The 23,853-nt window shown below is 32.5% G+C and overlaps 2 protein-coding genes across 4 annotated transcripts in view; one reads left to right on the top strand and one right to left on the bottom strand.

Moving 5' to 3' along the window:
• LOC141398640 (uncharacterized) overlaps positions 1-23,853 on the top strand; it is a 308,082-nt gene that overhangs the window by 186,218 nt on the left and 98,011 nt on the right. The window lies entirely within an intron of this gene.
• The window catches only part of LOC141398639 (uncharacterized), a 44,140-nt gene that overhangs the window by 12,334 nt on the left and 7,953 nt on the right, over positions 1-23,853 (bottom strand). Inside the window, exon 2 of the mRNA XM_073976142.1 lies at positions 13,549-13,737. Within this exon, the coding sequence (XP_073832243.1) occupies positions 13,549-13,737 (189 nt within the window). The remainder of the gene's footprint in view (positions 1-13,548; positions 13,738-23,853) is intronic.

Genomic DNA, 23,853 nt, shown 5'->3' with positions numbered 1-23,853 from the left:
TTTTTCTTCCTTTTTAAACTTTTACACGTCATTTACGAGAGTTAAAGAATAGACTTTCAACCTATTTGCAAAGGTACATACATATATGATATATTTGATGATCATTTGTTGGTTAGAACAAATTTTTAATCCCACTAAGGAGAGTTGAGAAGTTTGATTTCACCCTCACTTTTAAATGTATATTATATGAAAGACTTTAAAACAGTGATGGCCAAAATCACACATTTGCAGATTATAACTTGCGCTAGTGTGAGTGGAAACGTACACAATGCGTTAACCGAACGAATGTGTTTACAGTGTACGTGTGTGTCGTATGCCCGCGGGCATAGGAAAGTTGTTGTTGGTGGCCATCACTGCTTTAAAATTATTTTAAGAAAAATTGTTGATGCCCATTTTTGGTTCAGAACTAATATGCAGGCCTAGAATCGCGCCAAATTCCTTGAAAGTCTTACGGAAATAATTCTCATATTAAAAAGTGCTACAAATTTCTATTTTTACCGCGTACTGATTAGTTATAATCATGAAGGATATAAAGAAATATTGTATGTGAAAGATGCTTTCATAACTGTGCCCATCAGCATTGAAACCTTTCAATATCGCCAAAAATCTATGGATGGTTACCTAAAGTTCTATGTATTCAACAAATGTCTTTAAATATGAAAATTTAGTCCTATCTACCAATATTAGGTTATATTGAAAGATAATAGGAAAGGTGTCCTGACAATAATTAATAATTAACATTAATTTACTGGATATTAATGTTTATTTACATTAAATACTGCGAAATGTATCAGACTGGCACAACAGACCACCTTGTTTTTGGCCTTGCATGAATCATATGTCAATTTTTAATTTGGCTGTCAATATAACAAGAAATGTGAACCTCTGATTTCTGAAATCCTACAATATTTCTACTCTTCAAAGTAATAAGCCTATACATATTTATTTTTTAACTGGTATGCTGTAGTCTTATATGACAATTCTTATATTTAGCCTAAAAATATGCTCTACATTTTATCTTCTCAGGCAACTTGCCAAATTATAAGTCGAATTGTAGGTGTCGTTATGGTATATTTTAGAGTTATGCTATTTCGTAACCATCAATAACATTGGGATTTACATTTTACCACCAAAAGATCCTGGATTTCCAAATCCATACTTGTTTTAATCTCTTCAATGTAAAAAGACGACCTTAGGTATCCTCATTTGAATTTACATATTTATTCAGCCCTAAACTATGCTCTTCAATTTGTCCAATATTGATTTGAATAATAGATGTCGTTATCGAATTTATTTAAATACCAAGATATTTCGATCATTTTCGTATCATTTCATATCAAATTTCCTAAGTTCCCCTTTCATTATATTACTTCACACTAATAGTGACTTTTTTAAGATCATGGATAACCTTTGCTGGCCAAGCTGCAAATATGGTAAAAAATCCTTTAAAAAAATTGTCATTGCTGGTTTCAAGAAATATTTAATACAAGACCCAATCGTAAAACCCAAATTTACAAAATGTTTTTTTTGCCTGTAAAAGTAACTTACGGCCATCCACCACAACTGTTTTCAACCATAATCCAACTAGAACCACCTGTTTTTTGTCACAAACACCCTCTTAAAAAACGTTTGCATATCGCATTTCAATGTCACTTAAGCCAATTGTCTGGCCTCCAAGGATCAAACCTCACAAAATGCTTAAAAATAATTTAAGGGGGACTTAACAATTACCAACATTTAATCCTTTTTGTCTGTGTTTCGACTTAAATTTAACGACCCCCTTTGGTTGGCTTGTTCCGTTAATTGATTTTCACGCGTTTAAGTTCGTTTTATTTCGATGACAGGCTAGTGTTTCTTTTTTTGACAAATATTTCTTCCAAGTATTTAACCCCAACGCTACACAAAGAAAACCTCCGCACGAATAGCCCAAAGAGATAAAAGAAACTAAATAAAGACAACCCAAACAAAAAAACAGCCAAAAGTTTGTGTTGTGCCAAATGGAACAGTTTTTATGCCAGATTTAAGCCGCCTATTCCCCCCAAAGGCATTCAACGAAAAACGGCGAGAGAACGGAACATAATTTTTATTTGTAACGACTTGGAAAAAACCCCCACAACACCTTTGTCCCCAAAGAGCGTGTCATGTTAAGTAAGTCGTTCAGACTGCTGGCCAAAAAAGAAAACTTTATCCTTTTGGTATTTTTGGTTTTTATCGACCACCCTCCTACAACCGCTGTTTGTTTTTTGATTGTTTGTTGCTTTTTGTTTACACCTGAATGTACGTACATGTGTCGGTACGTCGGTATACACAAGGGGATAGGTGTGAAAATCAAATTGTCTGATTGTCTATGGTTTTTAGAGGATTCGTTTTGCCATAAATATGTGTTTAGTAAAGAAAGTTAGAAGTGGTTTGGCGAGATATCATATGGTAGATAAAAACTCAGCCTAGAAGTTGGCAATAGTTTTTTTGTGTGAAAACCGTTTGATTTGGCGCCTAAATGTAGGTACAAAAGGTGGAGTAGGTTGTAAAACAGTTATTAGCTTCGACTCTTCTATGGAGTGAAACTTGATTTCGGAAATTGTAGTGTATCCTCTGGGTTTTTGAACTAACCCAGAAGATACACTACAATATGAACAATTTAGAACGGATGTTAGACTTCTAGATCGTGAATGATTATAATTTTTCCAATATTTACTCATTGAAATTATTAAACTAACTTCTAGAGACGTTGGCTGAAATAATTAGCGAACATAAAAATCATAACGCTGAGTTATTTAACTATCGTTAAAAATGTTAAGTTATTCTAGGTACAAGTGGGAAATGAAAAAAAAATAGTCATTCTAGAAGTCTACCATCCGATGTGAATTGTTCATATCACTGTGCAACAAATTTCAATTTTTTTCAAAATGATGGGAAAAACTGAATAGATTATGAAAGTAGACCTAAAAATATGAGACACGTGTATCGGCGTTTTTAACGTTTACATCGAAAAGTAACCAAAGTAGGTGGGGCAAGTTCCGCCCATTTCTAGCTTTTTCGAAATATTCGAGTTGAAATATCATGGAATCTATGCATTTTAGGTGTATAGTGTCTTTGGCAATATTACAGAGGAGGATATGGGAAATATATCTGTTAAAAAACTTAACCCTCATACGGTTCATGAAAGGGGTCTTTTTGGTCCTTTTTTCAAAAATTGTTCAAAAACTCCCTTAAAATGTGGTCATATCAAATCCAAATGTTCTACAAAATTCTTTGCCATAAAGTTTTACTATAGGTAGTAGAATACGTCAAAACCGTAAAACTTACCTAAATGCCAGGAATAAGCAAAAAATAAAAACACGTTTTAGGGTTAAACTCGTACTTCATCTGAGTTTTTGCATAATTCTCCCACATGACATAATTTTAGAGCAAAATCGTCAAAGGCAAAAATATTCTCCATAAAATTTTACTGTAAGTCTCCAAAGAAATGAAACTTATATTTACATTATTTATCATTAAAATATATGCATCAATTTTGACGAAAAAACACGAAAATATCTCATCATTTTTTTGATGAATTTTGTCTTGGACTTTTTTCGAGTTAATGCATGAAAGTACCATGAAACTTAGTTTTAGACAAAAATTGTCAAAAGAAGAAATATTTTACACAAAATTTCACTATGAGTCTCAGAATAAACTAGGTATCTATGTATAATACTTTTTAAAAGAAGAAGAAGAAGAAGAAGCATCCATACTTTACATTTCCAGCTTGCATGCCCGATAGGAAGCCAACTACTTTTAAGTCACAACAGACCCTCCATTTGTGAATATCGTAATTCACTGCATCCAGAATAAATTTTATTGTATCATACGATTCTTTCATATTTATTCCATAAGCAATTGGAATTGGAATTCTTGAATTATCAAAATAAAGCAGTACTGCTTTGAGACTTTTTTTGGAAGAGTCTATGAATAAACGCCACTCCTCAGGATTGTAATCAATATTCATTTCGGCCATAAGACCCGAAATATCAGTATAGTTTACGAAAGTATTAGTTTCGTTAACCGAAAAATGTGGAAGAAAATTTTCATGCCGTTTACGAAAGCAGGAGAAAGTAGTGAAAAATTTTATAAAATGCTTGCATGAAGATGCAAAAGTATTTCTAAAGTCATTGTTTCCAAAACTAAGCGAAGCAAAGATAAGAGAAGGTAAAAACAACTAAGATATTTTAGAACTTATTGTATAACAATTTCTGTTTATCTTACACCTAATAGGCGTTCTTGTAGGACCAGATATACGAAAGCTGATGCAAAATGCCGAATTCGAGCAAATCCTTACCCAAGAAGAGCTGGGAACATGGAAAAGCATAAAATACGTCATTTACAATTTCCTGGGCAAGCACCGATCTCCAACAGCTCAAGTATATGTAGATACTATGCTCAACAATTTTGAAAAGCTTGGTGTTCACATGTCAACAAAAATTCATTTTTTGAATTCTCATATGGACTATTTCCAACAACAATTATCCACAGAATCCGATGAACAGGGCGAACAGTTTCATCAAATATGTGCGCCTATAGAAGAACGATACTGCGGTAAAAGTCTACACTCCCTCATGGCTGATCTATGTTGGACACTGTTTGACAATGGTGTAGAATTGCCAAGATCCACAAAAAAACATCAGTAAAATCAATGTTATTTTAAAATATTTAAACATTTTAGCGTCTTTTATCCTTATATGTAATATTTTGAGGTATATTTTATTAAAAAAATTATGGTGAAATTTTATGTAGAACATTTCTTTCATTGATAACATGCTTCTAAAGTGCATAATTTTAAAACAGAATGCAGCGAAATAGGGAAAAAATGCCAAATTCGACGAAAATAAAAAACAGTTTTATATACCAAAATTGCTGCCTAATTTTTATGGTTCTATGTTATTGTTACAGATGTCTTTTGTTCACAATCTCATAATAAAATTCGATGATAAACATTTTTTCTTTTGACACTATCTGCGTAAAGTGAAGTATTTTGGAAGATTTTGCGTCAGTTTGGAAATTACGACATTAACAGATAATACATAATTTTTTAATGCAATTCTTTTAAAAAGTATTATACATAGATACCTAGTTTATTCTGAGACTCATAGTGAAATTTTGTGTAAAATATTTCTTCTTTTGACAATTTTTGTCTAAAACTAAGTTTCATGGTACTTTCATGCATTAACTCGAAAAAAGTCCAAGACAAAATTCATCAAAAAAATGATGAGATATTTTCGTGTTTTTTCGTCAAAATTGATGCATATATTTTAATGATAAATAATGTAAATATAAGTTTCATTTCTTTGGAGACTTACAGTAAAATTTTATGGAGAATATTTTTGCCTTTGACGATTTTGCTCTAAAATTATGTCATGTGGGAGAATTATGCAAAAACTCAGATGAAGTACGAGTTTAACCCTAAAACGTGTTTTTATTTTTTGCTCATTCCTGGCATTTAGGTAAGTTTTACGGTTTTGACGTATTCTACTACCTATAGTAAAACTTTATGGCAAAGAATTTTGTAGAACATTTGGATTTGATATGACCACATTTTAAGGGAGTTTTTGAACAATTTTTGAAAAAAGGACCAAAAAGACCCCTTTCATGAACCGTATGAGGGTTAAGTTTTTTAACAGATATATTTCCCATATCCTCCTCTGTAATATTGCCAAAGACACTATACACCTAAAATGCATAGATTCCATGATATTTCAACTCGAATATTTCGAAAAAGCTAGAAATGGGCGGAACTTGCCCCACCTACTTTGGTTACTTTTCGATGTAAACGTTAAAAACGCCGATACACGTGTCTCATATTTTTAGGTCTACTTTCATAATCTGCTTAGTTTTCCTTGTCATTTTTTTTGTTGTCGCACAGTGTATTTGGTGATTGTCTATGGTTTTCGACCCAAAAGCTGTCAATAAATAACCATTCTATCAAAGACCACAACCGATTCTAATAGCTTTGTTCCTTTACCTTTGAAATGAGAAAAGTATAAGCTGATTAATGTTTGGACAAAAAAAAATTGATCTAAATTCTTAATATGATTTCACGTTCACTCAATTTTATTTGGTTTGAGTCAAAGCTACTCGGATCACGCAAATAAAAAAGTCTAAATATATAGACATATACGATCTATTTTTATTCATCAAAACGATTTGTATAGATTACTTGAAACTATGGAGTCTAAATATTTAGATAAAAGAGTATCTAACCTGTAGGGAAATGAAAGGCAGATGTCTAGTTCTCTAATCCCTAAGCAATCAATTATTCAAATTCTTCTATAAATATTGAAAATTGCAACAAGTCTGAGGATTCTTGCACTTAAAAGGACAGATCTGCCTACCATGTGCAATATAAAACTTCAATTGATTTCTGTATGATTTTCGCAGAATTTTTGCTTAGCTGTCAAAATATATTTTCTCACTTATCTTTAGTGGGTTTAATGAAAAATAGTGGCAGTTTTCCATTCGTTTAATTGCCACAATATTTATATATACAATACATATTTTTGCAATATTGTTTTGGCACAAGAAATCTGTTCTGTTTTATACAGAAATTTGGACATAACTGCCAAAACCTAGAAAACTTGATTGAAATTGAAAAATTTTGAATTAATTGGACAAAAAAATAAAATGTTCACTCAAAGGATTGACTGCTAAACTTCGCAACTTCATGTTCAATATTATCAATTGATACTGAGCAACTCACGCACTTGGCGCGCCACCTTTATGTGTAATATTGTACATACATACATAGAAAGGTTCTTGTATTGGCTACTTCTATAATATTTTTAATTATAATCCCAGCAAAACAAATTGGAAGTTGTGCAATTGGAGTTATGATTTCAAAACATCTTTCGATGTAGTCCAACAGAGATATGAAAAATGCACACCGTTCGATACATTTTATAAGCAGTTGGTTTAGAGATACCTACAAAACGAAAACAGTTGGTTGATCCCTACCCGTCGCTGCCGACATAAATTCTTCAAAAGAGAAACAAGTGTGAATATATTTCGAAGAATAAAAAAAAAACAAACTAAAGTTGCGAACATTTTTGTGGTAATTTACGAGACGGAAATTTTTAATGGAGTGGAGTTGGAGTCGACAGCTGAACTAGCAATGGGAAGGCAACATAAAAAAAGTTTAGGATGACGAAGCAAAATCAGTTGCTCTTGGATTAAATGGAGAACGGAGGAAGTACACTCAATTGTGATTGAATTTAATGGAAACTTTTTTTAATTTGTGTTTACATAATAAAGTTCTCTGTATTCTTGTTTTACACAAATAATAAATGCATTTTATTTACTCTGGGATATGTCGCAATAGCTTGCATTTTTAGTGCATCTTTAGATTGATTAAAAACACAATCCGAAGAGTGCATTTAAATTCAATCCAAACGACTACATAGCTGTGTGCTGTGGAAGAAAAATAGAGTGCATTCTAGCTACGCGATCTCTTGTAAAATTCATAAGTGAATTCATAGGAAAAGATGTACTCCAACTGTACAGTAGTGATTCAACTGCATCCGCGGATACAAACTTTTTGCTGGGATTGTATTTGCTTAACTTTGAATTAAAAAATCGGATGTGCCTTAAAGAAGTCTTTAACCATTACAAATTATCAGAGACCAAATTCGATTACCTAGAACAGCTGTTTAATGCTTTTATAATCTGGGTTACCGTTTTTAAACAGCTTTAGAACAGATCTAAGGAAAAGATATATTAAAAAATGTTTATTGTACTTTTTATTGTACATCAACTTTTTATCTAAAGACCCACTTCATTTAGTTGAACTTAAAATAAAAGATAAGACTCTAAAAAGTTTCCTTAGGGTATGCTACTACTCATTTTGCCTTTAACAAAATTCTAATCTTCCTTATAGTAGACATAACCAACATCTTAGCTATCAAAGGTCAAAACCATAGTAGATGATGTAGATCAGCTGCATATTCTACAAATGGGCTGAGATACAGACATTAATATGAAAGTATTTTTAATTTTATTTTACTGTGATCTTATTCTTATAAACACGAACAATGACATATGAATGTAGGATTATGGAACCTTAAATGGCAGATCAAGGAATACATACACATATGTCTTTTATTAAAAACCTAAAAGTATGTTTATCTTTATTTTGACATTTGAAAATATCTTCCTTATAGGAAGCACAAACCAACCATCAAAGACCACAACCAATGTGGACTCTACAGAAGTGCCTAACAGTCATTTGTCGCTGGATTTTCGGCAATTCACACACATACGATCCGAACGCAAAGAAAGAGCGTGCAAGAGAGTGCAAATGTTTTGATTTGTTTTTGTTTTAGAGCTTGCGTGCATACAAACTTAATAACACACTGTCATAAATTGCCCAGCAAAATGTTCGACGCCAAAGATGCCATTCAATCATGGGTGAAAGTTATCTGGCATGTCATCTCTTTAGCAACTTTATCGATGAATTTTATATGAGCGTGGACTCCAAAAGATGCTATTCATTTTTGGATCCAATGCATGTCATTTACACCAATGCTTTGACATGTCATTTTCACCAATGCTTTGGCATGTCATTTCCACCAACCCTTTGCAATGACATTATCATTACGACGAGAGTTTTAACAACGTTGGTTGTGATTTCGAGTCTCCGACAACATCAAGCCTATTGTAAATAATTAATCTTATATATTTAGAAAAATGTGTACAAATAAAAACACAAATTTCATCTCTATTGGATCGATGGAACGGGTTCAAATGCTGTTGAAAAGATCGGATCTTTCACGACTTCCTTTGCATTGGTTAAAATGCTAATGAGAAGATCGGATCTTTCACGACTTTGTTTGACCCAATGCAAAAGATGCCATGTAATCACGTCATCGCATGGAATCCCTTCCTTCAAATTTTGCTGGTTGCCAATGTTTTGAATACATTTACATTTGTGTCTTCGCTCTTCTTGGTCGGCACTGCTCTAGAGATCAGCTGCGTGGAATTATGTTACGGTACCTTTCAATCCTACTTTGGTCTACACTTATAACACGATGAAGGTAGAATTGTGCCTTAAAGTAGACGTAAACCACCTTTAACTATCAAATACCAGAACCAAAGTGGACAACGAAGATCAGCTGGAACATCTGGAAATTATTGCTGTAAAAGAGGATTCTAGAATTTACTTAATACCCCATTTGCACTTAACCGGATTAACCCAGGGGGTTTGGGTTTCAAATGTCAATTCCATAGGGTAAACGTCAAATAAATCCTCATAAAAAAGGTTAATCTAGTGCAAACGTTGTTTAAGTTTAACTATGGTTCAATTCTGTTAATGTTGTTTTCCTCGACCTTTTGATTTTTAATTAAATGAAAGATTTTTTCCGAGCTTGAAGTCTCAAGCTCTTTCAAACTCCTTCATGGTTCAATTCTTATAAACATCATCAATAACCTAAATAATTTTAATTGACCTGCTGACATTTAAAGGTTGTGTTATGATACTATAGTCCAGAATTTTAAGAATTATTTAATTTTTTCTATTAATTGCCTCAGTCTATATCTTTTTATACTAAAATTATACTTTTAGTTTTTAACAGAGAGCAGACACTATAAAGAGGCATCCTAATTTTCTTATTTATGACGTTTAGAAAGTGCTGGTTTGTGACATAAATCAACACAATCTATAAAAGACCACAACCAAAGAGGACTGAAACATCTGGAAATTGTCGACGTAGACCGTAGATGTTACCCTAGATGTGGACCCTAGAATTTGCTTAAGTTTTACGATGATCCAATTCTTATAAACTGTATCAATATTTTAATTAATTTTAATTGACCTACTGACATTTGAAGGATGGATTATGAAACAATAATCGGGGTTTTAAATAATTATGTCATCAGCTTTTCGTTAAAAGCCTCCGTCTCTATCTTCTGATCCTAAAAGTTGGCATACATATTTTTAAAAGAGAGCCGATATTAAAACATGCATCCCAAAGTTATGCTTCTCTTATTTATGGCAATAGGAAATTTCTAGTTTGCCTTAAGATTGACATAAAACATCCTAAGCTATTTTACTATGGTCCAATTCTTATAAACTGTATCAATATTTTAATTAATTTTAATTGACCTACTGACATTTGAAGGATGGATTATGAAACAATAATCGGGGTTTTAAAGAATTATTTCATCAGCTTTTCGTTAAAAGCCTCCGTGTCTCTATCTTCTGATCCTAAAAGTAAACATATATTTTTTAAAAGAGAGCCGATATTATAAACCTGCGTCCTAAAAGCATGCTTCTCCTATTTATGGCAATAGGAACATTCTAGTTTGCCTTAGGATTGACATCAAACATCCTAATCTATCAAAGACCACAACCAAAGTCTTGAAACTTGATTACTTCGGTTTTCTATATCAAATTGCTTTATCCCAAAAATTTTAGCCATTACAGCCTTTTGTGATTGTCGTCGTCTCTTGAAAACACTCTAAAGAAGAACTGATGTCCACATATTTATCTGCTTTACTGGGGCCTAATTTTCATAAATACGACCAACATTTTCTTTTCCATGCTGTTATTAGAACTGAGTCGATATTATGTATGTGCTGAAATTGTACTCACTGCTTGTGAAGTACATAAATTATGGACTTAAATAGGGGTTCCTGAAGGTAATTCTTCTTCTGAACCCCAAATCTGTTATGAAGATCTTTATTACTATGTTTTTTTTTTTGCTGAAAGGAACAGATGTTCTTCTGTTTCTTTTGAGGGACTCAAAATAATTTTCGAGCATTTTCGTACTCAGGTAACATAAGGTCCAACACTTTAAATCATCACACTTGTCCAGCAGTGCGATTCTCTAACTCATTTTTTTAAGTTACCGACAAAAATACGTAAAATTAATATGCTTATAGTTTTGATATTTTAATTAACGATATTTTTCTTTAAGTTAATTTTTCGGTAATTAAAAAAATGAGTTGGATAATTGCGTTACAGTGTACTTCTCATATGTATATAAATTTGTTCAACTGGATGACCAATTTACTCGGTCGCTTGTGTAAGTTCCAGTTGCCTTTTAATGTTTATTACTAAATAAAAAATAAATACCGCTGAGTTTCCAAACCCTCATCTAATTATATCTGGTAATAAACCTGGGTATAATGTCTGTATAATTGGGAAAAATCAGTAATCCACTCTTTATTATTAATATTTAAATATTCCACCGAAAAGTATGCTTCTCAGTTTAGATTTCTCAAAAATGTCGTTAATACAGTACATATTTTAAATTTGAAGTGCAGATGGCATTAGAAAATATATTGATATTTTATATAGTAATTCAGATTGTACATCTTTGGGTCTTGTGAAAGGCAGAAAATTCAATGAAGAAAATACTATACATCGCATTTTGTTTCTTTAAACTCTCTACACAACATCTGGAGAGCAAACAACATATCAACAAAAATAAAGCTCAACATTTTCAATAGCTGTGTAAAATCTGTCCTTTTGTATGGTTGCAGTAACTGGAGTACAACACAGGTCTTTCTTATGAAGATTCAAGCTTTTTACAATAGATGTCTGAAACAAATCCTGCGATTTTTGTTGCCTAACTGGGTAACTAATGAGCAACTTTACGTGATGGCGAACTGCAATCCAATAGAACATGAAATCTGCAGACGCAAATGGACATGGATTGGGCACATTTTGAGGAAACCTCCTAGTTACATCTCAAGACAAGCTCTAGATTGGCACCCACAAGGCTATCGAAATCCGGGCAGGCCTCGAAATATATGGATCTGTGTTGTGAAGAAGGAATGTCTCTCTTGCAATCTTCCCTGGAACCAAGCAAAAATTCTAGCTAACGATCGACAAAGATGGAGAGAATTTGTAGACGCCCTATGTTCCTCGTGAACTTTTATATAATTAAATTAAAATAAAGGAAATATATACCTATATATAGATCGCATTTTTTCTAATCAGTCTAATCAAAAATGTGTAAAAAATCAGTAGCAGTACATGTAAACCAATTATCCACTCTTTTGAAATGTCATGTATATATAAAAGATCGCTGCAAGGACTTCAACTTATAGGAAACCGTTGCAAAGTCACCTTTTAATAGAAAACTGTAGAAAGTTCTTTCATCATTCGATTCCCCGGGCAGGCAACATCAAATTTTCAACGGTCCCAAAATACCCATTAGTAATGTTAGCGCATTTCCTGAGTATTTCAGCCATGTAAAAATTCTCTACAAGTGGTATCTTAAGACGTTTGGATAAACTGAAGGTCCAATATCATTGATCTAATATTAATCGGGATGCACTTAGTGGTATGCGAGAAGTCTCCCTTGACCCTTTTGGGATGTTTATGGAACTATTACTAGAAGTCCTTTGAAAGGGTATTATCTATAGAAGACAGTTGAAGGATATTCTGTCACCGTTGAAAGCTATTCTATCTATAAAAGGCCAATGAAAGGTCTTTGTCTATAGAGAGGACTTCTACGGTAGAAGCCTTCTAAGGATGAGACCCTGCACCGGCAAAGCGATACGTGAAGCGATAATCAAGCATTCTGATTCTTACTTTAAAATTGTAATAATTATATTATCTTCATACTCAGGAAATATTGTCAACATAGTAGAAGTTTTGAGTCCACGGCCGATGTAGTAGAAAGTTACTGATTTTCAGTTTAGCCTAAAAGAATGCAACAGCAATTGCCTTCTATTAAAGACAGCAGAATCAGCTGTTCTACTTTTTGGCAATGGATTTGTTAATAGGAATTCATAGAATTTCTTAAAATTCCGCAATATCTCCCAATACTGTCGCTGACGTTTTTAAGACAATTTCGAGATCATCAGCATCAACCGTTTCAACAGGATGTCAATGATTAATACTTCCCTCAAATTTTGACCCCGCAGTACTTAGTACATTAATAAAACGTTCCCCTATTTCATAAGCCCAGATTCTACTTTTAGTGCCCATAATACGGTGGTATCTTCGGTATTAAGGTATACCACAGCTTTTTTGTTACCCTAATGTACTTGTCAGCTGAGGACATCTAATTCAAGTGCCATCGCAGTAGAACCTTCCCCTATTTCATATTTTCATAAACCGAGATTCTACTTTTAGTGCCCATATTGCGGCGGTACCTTCGGTATTAAGGTATACCACAGTTTTTTTGTTACCATAATGTACTTGTCATCTGATTCTAAAAGAGGACATCTAATTCAAGTGCCATCAGCTGATTGGAATAGTTTTCCTAAAAGTATGCTTGTTTTTGCTCATTATGAAAAATAAACCACAAATTTAAAATTGACTCCTATTGTACAACTTTAACTTTTGATCAGATTAACTACGAAATAAAACATATCTTAGGACAACCTTCTATTTATTTTTAAAATATCCCTAATTGTATTCATTATCCTCATTCTGTATAAAATGGTATAATCGTATTAAATTCCCCATCCAAACCCCACTGTTGTTCAACTCTATTCTCCACAAAACAAATAAATTCCCACTTGAATTCCAAACAGCAAAAAAAGTGAAGAAAAGAAAACACTTACCCTTTCTATTTTGCAATTGTGCAATTTCCTCGGCTGGTGGATTTTCTACTTCAATTGCCTGTTGTAAATTATCAATGAGCACAATGCGCGATAAGTTGGCACCTCTCACGTGACGTTCAGCATCGGCCAAGACTTGTGGTTTCAACAAGTAGTCAACTTCTTGTTTGACCTCTTTCCATAATTGTCCATCTGCAAGAAAAAAAAATTGCGAAGAAAAAAAATTCAAGTTAATACCAATGCTTGCTTGAAAAAAAAAATGTAAGGTAGCTAGCCAACGCCGACACACCACTAGTGTCCAGTTTGAACAACTAGGCTAGGCTATTTTTGTTGGCTAACTGGCTGGAAGTTTGGTTTGTTCGTCGATAGAAGAGGATGTGGGCGTAGTTTTTGTTTAGCTGTCGTCTTCTCCTTCCCCTTGATTATAGGCTATTATTTATTTTCTATATTTGATTTCAATTTTTTGTTGGTTTTTTTTTTACAGAAAGTAAAAGTAGTTTCTCAATTTCATTGGAATTTGTTTTTTTTTTGTCTTTGGGAAATAGATAGCGAAATAAAAATAATGGTATAAATTAAATAAAAAGATGAGTGTTTGATAAAATTTAAGTGAGTGTTATAAATAATTGGGATTTTGATTTATTTCTGAGGAAATTGATGGAAACATGTTATTTTAAATTCAATATGTCCCAAAATTGTCTAAAAGACATGGATTCCTACATATCGTAAAATAAATGCCAAAAGACGTAAATGTGTATTTTAGCCTTTTTGGAATTACGTCTTTGGACATTTATATGATAGACATTATTTTGCATCAGGAAGATATTTTGTGCCTAAATGTAGACATCATGGCATACTTTCTATCGAAGACTACAACCACAACGATGAATACAAATTTGCAATTTGAATATCGTAAAAATCTCCCTCATTGGATTGAATGATGGCCTTCGAAAATATCATTCAGAAGAAATAGACTACAATGAGTTAGTTTGTGGTAATATTCTAGGCTCAAGACCATTATTCAAAGCAGAAAAGGCTGCAAAGAGGCAGTTTTGAACAATTCAAATTGTTAATGTGTATTCCTCAATTCGGTTGTAGTATTTGATAGAAAGTAGGTTCAATGATGTCTACTTTTAGGCTAAAGAATATCATTCAGAGAAAAAAAGAATACAAACTTCCTCATTGTAGGATTTTTTATCTGAATATTTTTGAGCCTAAAGGTATACACTATAATTGAGTAATACACATTAACAATATGAATTTTTCCAAAGATATATCGCTGTAACCTATTCTGCTTTGAATAATGGACATGAGCCTAGAATATTAGCACAAACTAACTCATTGTGGCCTTTTTCTTCTGAATGATATTCTTATACCTAAAAGTTGACTTATATTATTTTTAGTTTTCGGGCCTAAAATTAGGCAGTTACTAATCTAAAACTGAAATTGTATTCTAAATAATAATCCAGGTCTAAAAGTGGGCTTGAAATTACATTATTATTGTCAAACATCAACAGTTCAAAAGCTCGTCATAAACTATTGATGGTTAGAGCTTCAAAATCTTCCTTAACACTCGGTGAAACATCAGTTAATCATCTATCATCCAATAAGAAGTTCATTAGCTCAGTTAATATTTATACTACCCATGGATTGATGTATCCTTTCCTACTGTTGATTTTTTCATTAGGGTATTGTTTTGAATGGTCTTGTTATAGAGAAAGTACAATTATACATAATGTTTGTATCTAGGAAATCAAATCTCTGGGATATTAAGATCCTTGTCACAATATTCCATTGCCTTGCATTGAACATAAAAACGTTATCTATTAAGTATCACAAGTCAACTGCCGCTGCGTTTATGGTTGACAAATCTTGTGACATCATTGTTTACCAAAAAACTTGCTGTCATATTCCCCCTAAGTGAGTCTTATCAAAAAGAAGAAATCTCTTCTCAAAAGTCATCACCATTCACCATGCAATTGAAATGCATTCAATTAGATTTTCCAACTGAGTAAATATCCTGTGGTTAGCCATCAAACTGCTGCTCTTTTCTATTCGGTAATTTGGTTCTTTACCCATTGTACTACATAAATTTTGTTTGTTTTCGGCTGACGTTTAATTGACTTCTTAACCTTGAACTGGTGATGAAAAAACACGAAAAATCATACCCAGTGAACAGTAAAATGTTTTGAAAACAATAATCAAACATATGATTTTTGGTAGTAATGCGGACTTTTCAATAACTTTTGTGAATTATTCTTTAGTCCAGAAATACACTAGGCTACAGTAAATCCAGACTAACATCTTCATTTCGAATAATTCATGAAGCAATTTGTTCTACAAATTAGAAGAACTTTAAAGAACATTTTACGACACTTCTCTTGTATGAAGAAAGTTCTAACTAATATTTCAACTGTAACTCAATGAAATTGGTTCTCCTTTTTATCACCTACTACAAAAGACTTAATGTATAGCCATAGCAGATTTTTTTTTCATCGATCAAAAAAGTTAGACTTTTGACACGGATTGAAACACTGACCTTCTGGGTACACGGCAGACATACAGCCGAATCCGAAAAATTTTCACCATCAGTTTTTATCGGCTGAAAACTGATATTCAACATAATTGAAATGAGAGATATAACCTACGACCCTCTGTGCGTGCAGCAGGTTTATTAAACCTTGCCTGAAACAATTTTCTCTTTAATTTCTGTAACCTTTTACGAAATTTATACGACATTTCTTTCAAAATTCTTAAATTCACAAGTTAAATGTAATATGTTCCTTAGCAAATATAGGTACTTCCTAAGATCATACCAGGAAACGACAAGAGGGTACTTTTTTCATATCGAAACAGTTATTCCTAGACGAATTTAAATTTCATGGCGATTAGCAGAAAAAATAAGTTAATTTAAATAAATTAAGTAAAGTCTCATGAACCTCTTTGTGTAAGTAAATAAACAGGGATAGAAATGCACCATTTGCTGCATCTACACGCAGAAAAATATATATTTGTAATATGTTTGGATCCAAACAAATATTGGTTTGGGACTGGCTGCAAACAAACATATTTTTGTTTGGGACTGGCTGCAAACAAATACATACAACAAATACAAATATATGTTTGCAACATTTTTATGTAAAAACATATTTTTTTATGGGTGGAGAGAGGATTTTTGTCAAAGAGCGTAACAACAGGCCTCTCACTTGTATTGTAATAAAGAACTGTTTGTATGGTGCAATAGAAGACGCAGAAGCGAAGACGAGAGGGTGAAAAACCTGTTTTTGCTTTGGTGGTGTGTATGCGGCCAAACGCTAGTGTTTCGTTCTATGTTGTTGGTGTTTCGATTTATTCTTCAGCAAGCATCTTTTTTTTATAACTCACAGCCAAAGCGAAGAGAAAAAGAATATTATTTGTTGTTCTGTTTGGTCATTTTTGCGAGAAAAGCAGTCTGATTTTTTTTTGCAGTTTCTTCTGAAATAAATCAGTGTTTTGTGTTTTCTTAAATTAGTAGTGGTTTTTTGTAAATTAAAACCCAATATATTTTATAATTGGACAATTTATAATTGAATCCAAAAAAAGGTGAATGGAAATTTGATCTACCTATTTATTACATTATATAATCATTTGATGTCAGATACCGATTTTCCGCTGATAATTTTAACTTCGTTTTATTAAACAACTAACGAGAAGTATACAATAAGGTTTCTATATTTTGGTTTTTTTTTAATTTTTTTTAAAGCGTGAAGCTAAATTATTATTTACATTTTTATAAATTATTCTATACCGATTTTCTTTCATTAAAGTCTGTTATGTATTTCGTGTGCGATGTGGAATTTTGTGTATATATCTACGCGTCTGTTGTTGCTTTTGTGTTTTGTATTTCTATGCCTTTCAATAAAAGAAAAAAAAAAAACGCCACCGTTTATAAATCTATATGTATGTCACTGTTTCCAAACAAATATTATGGTTGGGAGTGGTTGCAAACAAATATATTTTTGCTCCAAGTTTGGGACATATGATAGAGCGGTCTTTTTTCCTTCGTGTATTTACAGATTTTTTATTAAAAGAAATATTTTAGCACACTTATTTCATCGAAAATTTATTAAACTTTTAGTGTTTGACCCGATGCATGGCAAGGTCTATTTATAAACAAGTAAATAGTACCACCGTGCCGTAATGGTACACAGATCCAGGTTACACACAAAATGTTAAAATTTTTTGGCCTGAAACACACAATTTTGAGCGTGACAAAAATACCCCTCAGTCGAGTGCGAACAGAGAAGAAAAAGTTTTACACGGCATATTCACTCAGGCAATGTCGCATTTCCTGAGTATTTCAGCTATGTAAATCTTCTCTCTTCTCCACTCGGACTCTGCGATAAAAAGTAGGTTTTATCTCATTGAGCAAATATGAATCGGACAACTCATTGATATGAGAGAAGTAAAAGTGTTAGAAAAAATCATCCAGTTTTGTTGACAAAATAAAGAAGATGGTGATGCTGTTCTAAAAATATATTTATTGGTTTTTTTTTAACTTCTTCTGGCCACCGAACAACTAGTTAAGCTAGTGGTCACATTTTTCAGAGGTAATTCGAATTATTTTAATTGTAATTTGAGAATTCTATTTGTAATTCGTAACATTTAATTTGTAATTCGAGAATTCTATTTGTAATTGAAACTATTCTATTCGTAATTCGAATTATTCCATTTGTAATTCGAAATATTCCATTTGTAATTCGAATTATTTTATTTGAAATTCGAAAAAGTCAAATATAAAATCAATACAAAAAATATTTTGTAATTTTTTTGTTTCGAATTACAAATAAAATGATTCGAATTACAAATGGAATAATTCGAATTATAAGAGGAACTACTCCAACTATAAATGGAACTATTCGAATTACAAATGGAATAATTCAAATTACAAATAGAATAATTCGAATTACAAATGGAATAATTCGAAATACAAATGGAATTCTCGAATTACAAATGAAAGGTTACGACTAACAAAAAGTACTATAAAAACCCATTATTTAGTAAGGATTTTATTGTCCATCTTGGAATTCCATTTTACTTGGTCACGTAGGATTTTTAAAGTTTTCGGGCCATTGTGTGTAAAAAAGAATCAAAGGGGCAACCTTCGATGAAAAATGTCAAAACATCACTGAAAAAAATATTGAACTATTCTGAGGGATGTACCCAAAGGAGTTGTCCGATATACACCTTCTTGGAACTTGATATAGGTTTAAAGGAAATATTGCTACCGACCAAATCTGATATAGAATTCGTAACAAGTAAGATGGTATCAGTCAGCATCTGCCAAAAAAGTAGTAAACCCAATGAATTTTCCGTATATAAAATATACTGTTTTTGTATCAGGAGTTTGCTACAAAAAAGGTGGAATCTGTAGGTACTGTAATGTGGGACTATATTTGCAGATTTTGTGCCATTATCTCTGTAAAAAAATTGTGCCGTTGTAAAAGGGACCGTGAAATCAACCTTCTGCAAAACATTTGCAAATAGATCCTAGACGAGTACTCAAACTGCACTTTTCCCAAATTTTGTGTGGGAGGTACCCGAAGGACGGGACTGATATACTAAATATTCCAACCTGATACATTACTGGATAAAATAATACGATCTGAAGCAATTAGAAACTGACTGCGAAAGTTATCTTCGAGATTTGCCATTTTGGCTGGTGCCGAGAGAATTTCAAGGAGCTTTGAGGCCATTATCTCAGGAAGTATGGACTTGCCCCCGAAATAAATGGTACGGTCATAAAGGGGGCCGCAAGGATAACCTGCTGAAAAAATTTCAAAACGATCCGGGAGGAGAACTTAAACTACACTTTATCCGAATTTTGTGTGGGAGGTACCCGAAAAAGTGGAACGATATATATATAGTCGTATTCATTCATAGTGCTAAGTTTGGGTCAAATTGATTGCTCCCTTCTAGAGTTATTGTTTAAACCATTTTAAAGAAAATTTTTGTACTTTTGTGGACCGGTATGGCCCATCTTCGAACTTAAACTAAGTTTTGGCAAAATATTACGAAGTGCAAAATTTGGTTCGAATCGGTTGATCCGTTCGAGTGTTATCGTGCGCACCAGTCAGACAGACGAACGGATATGGCTAAATCGACTCCGAATTGTCCGAAACTAATTTCGTCCAAACATACTTGGGGTCAAAACCATTATTTCGATGAGACAAATTTTTGGTCGTATCAAAGTGTATATACCCTCATTATCCTAAAGGCTGAGGGTATGAAAATACTTTAAAATCGACGAAGAAATTAGTTTAAGTCGACTGTGAGTTGGCCTGAAAATTTTGAAAATCAAATTTTAGTGGATTTCCAAAATTCAAAAGATCATAAAGCAAATATTTTAATTGAAGTTAATTATCGAATCGCCCTATAGTCGACTTTCGTACCAATACCAATGAAATTTGACATCCATCTTTATTTTTACTTATCCGAATTTTACATAAAATCGTAGAAAATTGTTCACTGGGTATAATTTACAACAATTACCCCAGAGTGTTTTTTATTCTTCTTTTCGTTTTTACTCTACTTAGTAGTTTTGGTTCTAAAGTGGTTAGTTGTTGTAGTGTATAATGTGCAAAAATAACAAGAAACACAACGATGACTAAAATAATTTTTCATTATGAAAATGAAAAGCGTTGGCACTGGAAATACAACCAACGACCCTTTATGTCACTCCAAGTGAAATGAATTGTACGAAAAAAAAAAAACAAAAATCATAAAAAAATCCAAAACGGCAAATGAAAATCCAACCAAAACAAAAAGTTAAAACAGCGGTTATGTGACCTTAATTTTTCGGATGCAGCAGTGGTCAGAGAGAGAAATTGTAATAACTGGGAAAATGATAATCAAATATAAAAAAAAAATATTTATGAAAATAAAAATAAATTGTTTTTGGCAAAACGAAAGGAATTTTCGTAAGCGATAGGGAAGTGATTTATTTAAGAATGATGATGTTTATGGGTTTGTCCTTTTTGGTGGCACAAAGGAAGAAGATATTGAAATGAACTTACGGGTAATGAATTAAAATTGGCATGTTTCATTCACCATTTTCAACACGTAAAGGGTAAGAAGGCGTAAAGGATCTAAAACTGAAATTACTCTGAATGTAGAATTTAGCATGTTTTGTAATGGGTACATAACATTATTTTGTAATGGGTTACCCGGTTCATGTTTTTACTGGGAATATGAACTAGACATGTAGAAGGCGAAATTCAAATAAAAAAACTAAAGTGGAGTAACAATTTTAAAGATCGCCGTTTTAGAAGCTATACAATGCTCAATTTATGTAAGAATTTTTTAAATTAAACTCCTCTAAAGGCTCAGCTCAAACCTTTTTTTCTTAAATTAATGATGAAAGTGAAAATATTCCTCATACATATGTGTGTTAGTATTTCACACAAATTGTTTGACTGCTTATTTGTAAACATTTTTTCTTATTTTTTTGTAATTCTGTCGCAACGCATTCCAGCTGAATATGACAAACAATAGAAAATTTTCTGGCAACCTAGTTGCTGCCATCCAACCGCTCTACTCGACTATTTTATATGCATAGCATTATAAGCTGCTGCAAAAGTTAAACAATAATCATTGTTGTGAACAATTGTCACTTGTTTTTGTTGTTTTTTTTTCTTCTGTCAGACGCAGACTCTGTAAAGGAATAGTGAAAATAGACAGATGCAACGACAACGACTCTTCTCATATCACACATGAAAATTGCCAGTTCAAAAGTTAAATTTCTTTGACATGAAACTATGAAATGAAAATTCACTGTAAAATAGTTTTGTGTATTTCGTAATTAAAAATGCTCCAGACATCATAAGCAAAGGCGGGTTAAACAAAAAAGGCAAAAGCTAATGACAAAAAATTTGTTTTTACAAAACAAAAAAAAAGAAAAAAGCTTGTGGAAATTATGTGAAAAGTTTAAATTTGGTAAAATGTTGAAGAGAAATTTGTGTAATTTTTGTATATCCAAAGGATTATCTTTTTGATGATGTGTTTAATTAATACAATCGGTTTCAGTCCTCATTGCCAAATAAAGGGTTTATATAGTATTTTATAGTAGCCATAACTACTTACAAATCAACCTACTAACACAATATTTTAACAAAGGCATGTCCCATAAAATAAGTACTTATTCAGATGAATCTGTACAGTACATAAGGACTGGCTTATAAAAAGAACTGTCTCTTTTATAATTAAAATGTTTTTGAAGTCTCCATAAGAAAGTTATTTAATCACTCAACGATAACAAGGAACGGATTCGTATTGTTGGTTAGCGAAGACACTCGCCGGTATAGTGAGTTTACCATACATGGAACCGATGGTATTTCACACCTCCATTCATATGACACCGAATTTAATTTTTCCACATATTATATTATATATCCTTTCTAAGATCCCATATAACATATAAACGCAATCTTCTTCGGATAAATGACAGCCCAAGACATAGTAGAGACACTCATTACACCAACTGCATTGAATATTTTTTCCAGACGAAAATAGAGAGTAGTAATAGAAGTAGACATTTTAGGAAATCAGTAGATATAATCATTATGCAGAATAATTACTGTACTAACGACACCTACTGCCTGGTAATTGGAACATTAGGCATAGCAAAGACAATCACCGACACCAACAAATATTGAGTTTGGGGTATACCACTTTCTATAGCGGGTTTAATAATAGATCATTCTTCTTGAAAAATTTAGGAAACAATTTATGGAATTCTGTGTAATGACAATCCTATGAAATGAAGATATGCATGTCAGATATATTTGGTTATAAAATAGATTTCTGTTCAAAATCTTTAAGGTAGTTGCGATATTAAATAGATATGCTATAGATCTCGTATGAAAAAATCGGTGAGAAGACAATGTGAAATTTGACAGTACGAAGTCTACAATATAGTTGCGCTTCTTCTTTTTTTTGTAAAGAGCTCCATCTACGTTTCAAACTAAATCCGACTCTATAATAGCAAAGACGAAAACCAAATAGTTCTTATCGATGGGATGGAAGCCCGTATGTCGACTGAAACGATGACTGACTGTGAAGTAATCTATATTCAATTTCTAAGTGATGAGTGACTTACATTTGAAGCTCGGTTACGTTCCCAGCAAAATTTGAAGGAAGGGGTTCCATGCGATGACGCGATTTCATGGCATCTTTTGCATTGGTTCAAACGATGTCGTGAAAGATCCGATTTTTTCACTAGCATTTGAACCAATGCAAAGGAAGTCGTGAAAGATCCGATATTTTCATCAGCATTTGAACCCATGAAAATGTAGTCGTGAAAGATCCCATCTTTTCATCATCATTTGAATCCATTCCATCGATCCAATAGATATGAATTTTGTGTTTTTATTTACACACAATTTCTAAATCTATAAGATTAATTATTTACAATAGGCTTGATGTTGTCGGAGACTCGAAATCACAACGGACGTTGTTAAAACTCTCATCGTAATGATAATGTCATTGCAAAGGGTTGGTGAAAATAACATGCCAAAGCATTATTGGATATGACATGCCGAAGCATTGGATCCAAAAATGAATAGCATCTTTTGGGGTCCATGCTCATATAAAATTCATCGATGTAGATGCTAAAAAGATGACATGCCAGATCACTTGCATCCATGATTGAATGGCATCTTTGGCATCGAACATTTTGCTGGGTTGTAATTATTATAACAATAATAAAAACAAAATGATTTTTTGAATTAAAATATTATCTGAATCGAAGGGACAAGAGGTTACTCATGCCGATACTAACTATTTGACTTTCAGTTAATCAGTTTTCAAAATTCTTAGGCAACTAGTGGCTGACCCAAATATTCATGAGCTAGAAGCATATATTTCGACTGAAATTATGGCAGTCTATGAAGTAATCTATATGGAATTACTAAATGATGAGTGACTGACACGCTGATACACCATGCGAACCGAATTTTCCATTAAAATTACAGATGGTTCAAGATTTTTCTAGAGTTTTTATCTATTGCAGGCAAAATTTCAAAGTAAACCTTTTCAACAAATATTTGAAGCTTTTACAGCAAAGACAAAAACCAACTAGATTTTATCGTTGAAATAGGGCTACACATCTCGGAACAAACTTTCAGGCTTTGTAGCAATATATTTTCAAACTTTTTAGGTCACTTGTGGTTGATTTACTGTCTGTTTATAAAAGTCCACGTGAAATATTGGGCCAACGATCTTGGAATTTTGTATACAAGTACAATTGTAGGTAAAGCTTGTTTTTTTTTTTTT

This window comes from Musca autumnalis, unplaced genomic scaffold (genome assembly GCF_047663935.1).
Source record: "Musca autumnalis isolate F117 unplaced genomic scaffold, ASM4766393v1 scaffold_3, whole genome shotgun sequence".
In the NCBI taxonomy this organism is placed as follows: Eukaryota; Metazoa; Arthropoda; class Insecta; order Diptera; family Muscidae; genus Musca; species Musca autumnalis.
This window is presented reverse-complemented; position numbering and strand designations above follow the sequence as displayed.